At 33.0% G+C, this 8,608-nt stretch overlaps 1 protein-coding gene across 5 annotated transcripts; it reads right to left on the bottom strand.

Moving 5' to 3' along the window:
* Nucleotides 1–2,473: 2,473 nt before the first annotated feature.
* LOC136346655 (testis-specific serine/threonine-protein kinase 1-like) lies at nucleotides 2,474–8,197 on the bottom strand. Of its 5 annotated transcripts, none has more exons than XR_010733339.1 (4): nucleotides 7,907–8,197; nucleotides 3,599–3,934; nucleotides 3,148–3,549; nucleotides 2,474–2,789 (listed from the first exon to the last, which is right to left on the bottom strand). XR_010733339.1 is itself a non-coding variant. In XM_066295978.1 (4 exons), the coding sequence occupies exons 1-4, from the start codon at nucleotides 8,132–8,134 to the stop codon at nucleotides 2,760–2,762; spliced, it is 726 nt and encodes a 241-aa protein (XP_066152075.1). In that variant the 5' UTR covers nucleotides 8,135–8,197; the 3' UTR covers nucleotides 2,474–2,759. The 5 variants fall into 5 exon arrangements, 4 of the variants coding, with proteins under 4 accessions (XP_066152075.1, XP_066152073.1, XP_066152074.1 ...); XM_066295978.1 differs by having other exon boundaries at nucleotides 3,418–3,549; XM_066295979.1 differs by lacking the exon at nucleotides 2,474–2,789 and having other exon boundaries at nucleotides 3,256–3,429; nucleotides 3,507–3,549.
* Nucleotides 8,198–8,608: the final 411 nt, after the last annotated feature.

Here is an 8,608-nt window from a genome sequence, read left to right as displayed (position 1 = left end):
GGCTTTTGTTTAATCAAAGATAACCAAGTGTTATCCATACTTATCGAGTAAGAAGCTCACTTCATTGATTTTAAGCTTTTAAATGAAAAGATAGAAGCATCGTTCTATCTAATTTGGTGACCATTATTAAGACATGCTGGCATATAACGTGTGGTTTTAAATGATCTCCCTCCACTTGTTAAATTTTCAACAAATTAGTACTTTATAACAATACAAGAGCAGCATTAATAGACATACAAGACATACAATAAGACAAAAATATTATCATTCGACGTTTTTTTATTATTATAAATGTTGCTTACGTCCCTGGTAGCACAAAATGGACGATTTTTGAAAATTGAAACATAGGTCGAGTGACGTCTCAAATTAAAGGTCCTTTAAAATTACATAAAATCAAGTATTGAGGTTCAAAACGTATCGATTGGTTTTTGAGAAAAATACGTACAAACGTGGTAAAAAATGCAATACAAACTCAGTTAAATAGCATGTAAACAATGGAAAACTTGTTGATAGGTAATTGGTTTGTTTTCAATTTTGTGTTCACAGTCTTTGGTTATTTTTATTTACCCTGGTATACTTTTTTTTTAATCAAACACTGAGAGCACAAAATCGAAAACAAACCAATTTCTTATTAACAAACAAGTTTTTTCATTGTTTACGTACCATTTAACCGAGTAGATATTTCATGTTGTACCGGTTATATACTTTTTTGTTTTCAAAAACTAATCGATAGATTTTTAACCGAGGATTAAATTTTATATTAACGCCATTCAAAGTAGTGTTGAAGACTTTTAGTTTGAGGTGTTACTTGACCCATGTTCCAATTTTAAAAAATCGGCCAATTTATGTTACCGGTGACGTAAGCAACATTTAAAAAATAAACAAACTTGGTACTTTTTGTTGCATTTAATGCTGCTTTTGAACACAAAAATTCGTTAAAAAGGTAACAGGTTCTGTCTTGAGCTGCACGATATTTAACGTATTAAATTCACTATTTTTATTCTACTTTTGGTTTTTATTTATTTTCTTTAATGGTTCAGATGTGCTGCGAATATGAAATTTTCCAAACTCGAAAGGAATTTTGTATACGTACATTGTTTGTGTCTTTATTGTCATTTTCTGGTTTTGTCTTTGTAAGTTTTAAACATACTTCATTTTCTGTCTTAAAAACTACTTTAACTTTAACTTTATTTAATAATTCTTTAATTTGGCCTACCACACCTGTTGTGTGTGGCATAAAATGTTTTTTTACATATGTAAAAAGTTATTGGTCACGTGTCACGTTCTTTGACGAGTCTGGTTCATTACTGTTCATTGAGGTAAGTATTAACAAAATCATAATTTGGCGTTTGATTAAGTTAGGCATAATGCCGTCCAAACTACGGTCTTCTTAATACGTCAAACCTGATTGAAGCTTAAGTTGCTTTCAAGTCCAGTCAAAACAAGTACTGACACAGTTTCCTACAAAAAAAACTCATTATATAGGGTCAAATGAAGGAGTAATTGAAGAAAATGTGGCAACAAGTAGATGTTACACTGTCCTATACAAGATGTCCCAACTAAAATTTACAATTCATGAAATCTCCGATCACATCCAAATGTGGTAAAAATACTAAAATACGTTAACTTTAACTGGATAAGGAAACTTTTTCACATTAAATTTCTTTTCAAAATCGCTTTTATTATTGTATAGAAGTGAGTGGTGAAATTTCGATTACATGTTTAAATCGAATTGTTTTTTTCATAATTACTTTTGTTTCCTTTCGTAATCATCTACGTAGTGCTCTTAAAAAACGGTCGCGGAAATTTGAAAAAAGAAACATGGTAGCGTACAGCATGGAGTTAGCTCTAAGATGGCTCACTCGGCCCTTTTTGCCATTTCAAGTTTTTGAATGGGTGAGAAATTACTTCGAAACCAAAGTAAAAATTAGTCTCCTTTCAAGTTAAAATTAACATATTTTAGCATTATTGCACGTAAAATTGGCACCCCACGAAATCAGAGATTTAATGCGGTGCAAATTTTACGCGGAACACCCTGTGTATTAGACAAGAATGTGAGGATTGTCGATTCGATAATTTCGACTTCCTAAATCAAATCTGCAATCAACTTATTCACTTTAGCAGTTACTCTGTCAAAATTTGGTTAAGTGTTTAATACTGATGATCAATTTCGCTCATTTTTCTTTAATCAATCCAGATCCTGGAATCAGGACTTAGAAACTTATTGTTGTCTATTAGCGTCAGGCAGTTCGGGGGTAGATATAAATCCAGATTTGAAACTGGATGTCTGAAACTGCGAATTATCACAATTTCAAATTTCGAAGACTAAAGGCTTCCATAGACGGCCTCTTTGAATGAAATCGCCGTCTGTTGGAGTCCTTAAAATATTATTGAGTTAGTTAAGGTTAATTCTGGTTAGTGCCAGTAATCGTTTTCTTTAGAAACACCAACCAAGACAGAAATCATGCTTCTCATTATGCGGTATATTAAACACTCGAGTTTTACACACTTCCTAGTTTAAATATTCAATATACGATTTTACGTGATAATATTTCAATCTCATGTTACCTAATGTTCTACTGGAACTATAATTATGAAACTTTGACACTACTCAGTTTAGGGTGATGAATCAGTTGAGTAAGAAAAACTTGCAAAAAGTCCTAGAAACCATATTTGTCTTCCTCAAGTTTGTATCTTCTTATTTTTCTTCTATTTAATGTTAATCTCTTTTACATGCCATTTCAAGTTGATATCGATTCTCAAGCTACAAGAGATGCGAAAGATCCAAACTGGAAGAAAATAAATGCAGTTTTTAAGATCTTATGTAAGTTTTCTACAATAATTGGTTTATCAGGGCATATTAAGTAATGCCAAATTGAAACTTGACAAATTTCTTAGTTTTAGTCCCAGTAGAATCAAGGCTAACATGGGATTAAAATTTTTGCAAGCAAAATCTTTTGTTACAGCTTGGAAACACGCATTTCATGATTTAAAAGTATATCATGCTATTTGCGCCCTTGACCCCTCCCACAAGCCCAACTGAATAATTGAGACTTAAGTTGTGCTCAACTTAAGTATTAGTTCACTTGAAGCTCCCCATAGAATCGATTGCTATGTAATTAACTTTATTTGTAATAGTAACGTTACTTTTGTTTGGACGACTTAAGTGATCTAAAGTCCAAGTTCAGCACAGCTAAAGCCTTAGTCGCACGATCGGGCTTCAGAGAACTAACATATCGAGGACTCTGATTATGATAGCGGTTTCTTCACTTTGCCAATTCCGCTCTCCTCAAACCACGAATGGATCTTAACGAATTTAATGGTTATTCGCTTATCTAAATCTGGTTCCAGTAACGAATTTATCAGGTTCTTTAGTCGGTCGGAATGCTTAGGCCAGAGAAGAGTGATTGTGCTCACCGACTTCTTCATCTGGAATTTGATCATTTTTCTTACATTTGCATCATTAAAGGGCATGGAGGCTGTTATCATTATGTAAAGTACGCAACCTAAACTCCATACGTCATACATCTTGGGATCATAAGAGATTCCCTAGGATGATATTTTTAATAGAATTTTCTCAGATTCTTAAACAACATACTTTGAGAATTTCTGGAGGTGCATAAGCTAGAGACCCGCAGAACGTGTCTGAAAGAGCTTTTTGTCCGAAACCATCAGAGCAACTACGAGAAAATCCGAAGTCTCCAAGTTTGACTTGATTATTCCACATGAGGAATATGTTTTCGCACTTCAAATCTCTGTGTGCTATGTCGTGGTCGTGTAAATAACAGACGGCTTCGACGATTTGCTTGAAATAGTTTTTGGCATTTTCTTCTGGAAAGCAGCCAAAATTCTTAATATATTCCAGTAAGTCGCCGTGACGGCAGTAGTCCATAATCATGTAAATTGCATCCTTAGACTCCAGGATTGTGTGCACCTATAATAGAGGCGAAATTTAATATGCCGATCGAAAATTTTATTTTCTAAGTTTGAGAATATGGTTGAGAACTGGAAAAGCACCAAATGTTGATTAAGGTCAGTCTAAGAGGTCAGGCAATCTGCGTCTCTGGATTGGTTGTAATTAAACCATCAAGAAAATATATGGACATAGCAAATTTTGATAAGGAAGGAATTAATAACGATACAAAGGAATAATTATTGATAGACATTTGTTGGCCAATGGGGAAAAAATGAATAATGCAAGAGACGAACTTTGACGAATGTTCAAAGGGATTGTGCAATTACGGCTAGCAAAATACCAACTCATATGGGGAAAACAATGGGGAAAAGTTTACCTATTTTGTAGAATGAAGGAAAACCTGTACGGCTTCTCCGTGATCATAAAATGCGGACAACGATCTAGAGATAATGATTATAGTGTGCACTTCGAATCTTTGCATGTGCGTCATCATAAGAGTCGTACGCATCAAATCAATTTAAGGTCAATGTAAAATGGGACTAGCGACGTCTCAAAAATTTAACGTTTTTCGATTGAAACAAAAAAACTGGTGTAACAAAGGCAGGTAAAGAGCAAGGAGATAAAAAACTATTAATTTATGAATTAAACACGGGAAAAATAAAATAAAAATCACGAAAACTGTTTATGGTTATACGAAACACAGTGAACTTCTTAACATATGCTTGTCATGCTTGTGATCGTGTTAGAATTGTAATAAATGACTAACTCAAAGACGTACGTACAACCATCTTTATTCAACCCGCATACGCTCCCATTATCGATGTTGACCTGTTAGCCTAGTTTGCAGCAGACGTGCATGTTATATATCTGCCTTTGTTAATTACATTTTACATTTCTCCTATACACCCTAGACACGTATGTGCTACCTAATTCGATACATATGCAAAGATGCAAACTACAAACTATATGATATGACGTAGATTAAGATAAAGTAGGTCGCTACAGTTTACTAAACAATTTGTATTAGATATTATGAGTTCATGAAAACTTTCGAGAATCGCTTGGAAAGATTTATTAAAGGAAGATTTTTTTCTTTGAAATTTAAATGAAAAAAGCAAGAAATGGAATTATATTGACGGAGGGGACAAATGGTCTAGCTCAGGAAGCAGAGTCAAATTATTAATTATCTGAAGATGAAAATAACTTAAGTGTGTTTTTAGGAAAATACGAGAGAGAAACAGCAAAGTGAAAAAATTCTACCCTAAAATTGTTTAAGTAAATATATTTGTTATATAAAATTTAACTTAAATTCATCGTAAATTGAAAAAAAACGTACACGAAATTAGTGAGTTTTGTACGGGGACAAAAGCTGTACTTCGATTAAGAAATTCATGTACTTTTCGAATAAGAAAATTATTGGAAAATTTTGGAAAAAAAAACTAAAAAGCGAACACAAATAGAAAAATCTGGGAAGTTTGGGCAATACATGAAACGTTTTGAAAAATATAATTGGTTGGTATGGGCTGAAGGTCACTAGAGGTTCATATTTTTCGGGCGAATAATAATTATTGTGAATGCTGTTTTGGATCCGTAAACGCATAAGAGTCCGACAGTACTCGCTCAGCATGCCATTATCCTAAAATCCATGATATAGTCTTTGGATTTTTGCCATATCTTGGTGTAGTCGGCTCTCCTTGTTCGTACCTTGTGTCACTTAAGTTTACAGGAAAAAAACCAAGAAGGGAATGCAGGAAATTTATTTTGAAATATATTTGAGCTCCAGTTCTGTAGTAATTTTTCAACAAATCCTCCACCATTTACTTAAAAGCTGCAGATTTGTGGTCTCCAAGAAAATTCGTAACAACACTTTAAAATAATGCTCATGTCGCCGCTTCATGGGCTGTTAAGCATTTTATAAATTCTTCGCTCTATATAAAGTTTTGAGGATCAGGTCCAACATATATTCCTTTTTTAATTTTTGCGCATGACCATTTGGAAAACAACTTAATTAAGTAGTAAAAAAGACAGTTATTCACGATTGAGCGATTTGATGAAGTTTTTGATCAGATCAAGTTTGATGAAGCATATGACCACATGATGGTGCATATGGCAACATAAATCACGTCCCAAACCAAGAAGAAACCCTTCGGAACAATAAATTAACTGATTTGTCACGTGACGCGAATTTGAAAACTACAGGGTGTCCTCGAATTACGTGGCCAAAATAATACCCCAGATTGTTTGAGTGAAAATAAGTCGATTTAACTAAACTTCCCTCAGTCCAAAAGTTGATAATTAAGAAGCTACAGGGTGTTAAAGTTAAAAAAAAAATCACATTTTCTTTAATATCTTTCGATTTCTTTGAGTTAATTTCACGAAATTTCATATTTGAGGGTGTTTTAGGATACGAAATTCAAATTTATTAACGATTTAGTTGTTTCTTCTAGGGGGCGCCACAAGCGACCATTAGGACACATTAAAATCTCTGTAACTTTTTCGTGCCACGGTGTATATTATTTTGGTATTTAAAAACCTTTTTCCCTACCTTTTATACTTAGAAAAGGTATACTTTATTGACGTCGCTAGAAGCAACGGTTTTGGAGAAAAACGCATAATTCTAATGCGCTGCATATTTGCGTTGGCGCTTTTAAGTAAATAACTCAGTTGGCTATGTTTTTAATTGACATTTTAACACTTGAATTTGTTTCTCAAATGTCAGTTTTTTTATTTAGCCCTCAGTTTTTCTTGTCAGTTTCGCTTCTTGTTCCTGTAATTTACATAAGTTAATTTAATTAATTAGTAAGTGTTATTCTCGCTTGCTGTTGTTTCTTTGTTAATTATTATTTTTGTTTTCTATTTAATAATATCTGATTTTGAAAACTTATTGTTATACCTTTACTAATAATTATTTTTGAAAAACTTAATTTTTTTTAACGGAAAATAATTTTAAGGTAATTTGCATGCATCATCAGGCTTAGATGCATTTTTCTCCAAAACCGTTGCTTCTAGCGACGTCAATAAAGTATACCTTTTCTAAGTATAAAAGGTAGGGAAAAAGGTTTTTAAATACCAAAATAATATACACCGTGGCACGAAAAAGTTACAGAGATTTAAATGTGTCCTAATGGTCGCTTGTGGCGCCCCCTAGAAGAAACAACTAAATCGTTAATAAATTTGAATTTCGTATCCTAAAACACCCTCAAATATGAAATTTCGTGAAATTAACTCAAAGAAATCGAAAGATATTAAAGAAAATGTGATTTTTTTTTCAACTTTAACACCCTGTAGCTCCATAATTATCAACTTTTGGACTGAGGGAAGTTTAGTTAAATCGACTTATTTTCACTCAAACAATCTGCGGTATTATTTTGGCCACGTAATTCGAGGACACCCTGTAGAACTATTATTGAAAATAAAATAAAATTTCATATTATGGGAAAACGGTAATAGATAGGTATAGAACACTATAGTATCAATTGAAAGGGAATTAATTAGTGATTCTAAGTAATACATAAAAATGTATATATTCCGTTTGAAATAAGAAAGTTATGCTAAATTATAAGGGAGTAAAATTTGACCACTCTTTTTGCTTACCCTGTATATCAGTTTAGTAAAAAAATAATAGCCCAGTAACTCATTTCACCTAGCAAAAAAAAAATTTCTCAACTCTTGCATTTTTATACTCTCTAAAATTTCTCGAGAAGCAATTGTTTTAGACCCAATGTGTGTTATAAAAACTAGTACTATTTTCTTCGTATAATTCCAAATATGTAATAAAATATAGGGTGTCCCATTAAAAAAAAACATATGTTTGAGATGTATCTTTTTTTATATACACCCTGTATAAATGAAAATATTTTTAAAATGTTCCTTGTAAGGTCCTACATACACCTCTAAAAACAATTTTTGATCAAATTATTAATAAAGACGTAATACCCCGAGGCGCTCTTGGTGCCCCACCCTGTATAAAGTGTAAAACGAGAAACCTACCTTAACAATATTCGAGTGCTTAATCATGTTATTAATTTCAACCTCTCTGTATACGAACTTTTCAATAAAATCCAGACCCGCTAACTTCTTTTTAATGATCTTGCAGGCGTATTTCTTTCCTGTCTCATTTACGATTAAACAGACTTTACTATAAGCCCCTTTTCCGAGGATTTTGACAATATTGTACCCAACCTTTCCCAATACTTTGTGTTTCGCTCTTGAGGTCATCGAGAAATGCGATTTGCAGAACAAAGCTGGAACTTGAATTTTCTCTCACAGTTCTTTTTGACAACTTACACCTTTACAGTGCATTTTATTGACAATAGTCGGTAAAGGTGATTGACAAAATTGTTTGATACCTGACATACAAGGTAGTTTATTAAAAAGTAAGTGGTTGAATTCAGGTATTTAGTTGAGGACAGTAATCTAGAGATAATGGATATAGTAAAGAACTCCCGCCATGCATTAGTGCCTCTCTAAGGTAATTTTATTGCCAGAAGTGCGCCGGTGCAATTCTTGCGTAAAAGACATAAGTGATGAAGGTGACCTCAGCTCCTCCGATTTTACCTCTACTGCTTAGTGATTCATTTGCTCAAAAAGGGCGTGAAAACTGTAAAAGTTTGTGCTAAATCAAGTTTTTTGAGGAAATTTACTTCTTATATATGAATATATACAGGGTGTCCAAGCGAACATTGAATATAG

This window comes from Euwallacea fornicatus, chromosome 24, assembly GCF_040115645.1.
Source record: "Euwallacea fornicatus isolate EFF26 chromosome 24, ASM4011564v1, whole genome shotgun sequence".
Taxonomy (NCBI): Eukaryota; Metazoa; Arthropoda; class Insecta; order Coleoptera; family Curculionidae; genus Euwallacea; species Euwallacea fornicatus.
Note: the sequence above shows the minus strand (reverse complement) of the source record. Positions and strands in the feature narration are given on the sequence as shown.

Excerpts from the sequence above, each read along its gene's own strand:
- LOC136346655 (XM_066295976.1), bottom strand. The coding sequence starts at position 8,134 with ATGACCTCAAGAGCGAAACACAAAGTATTGGGAAAGGTTGGGTACAAT. Across the intron at positions 3,935-7,906 it reads AGCACTCGAATATTGTTAAG|GTGCACACAATCCTGGAGTC; the intron begins GTAGGTTTCTCG and ends CCTCTATTATAG. Across the intron at positions 3,550-3,598 it reads CACCTCCAGAAATTCTCAAA|GGAATCTCTTATGATCCCAA; the intron begins GTATGTTGTTTA and ends ATATCATCCTAG.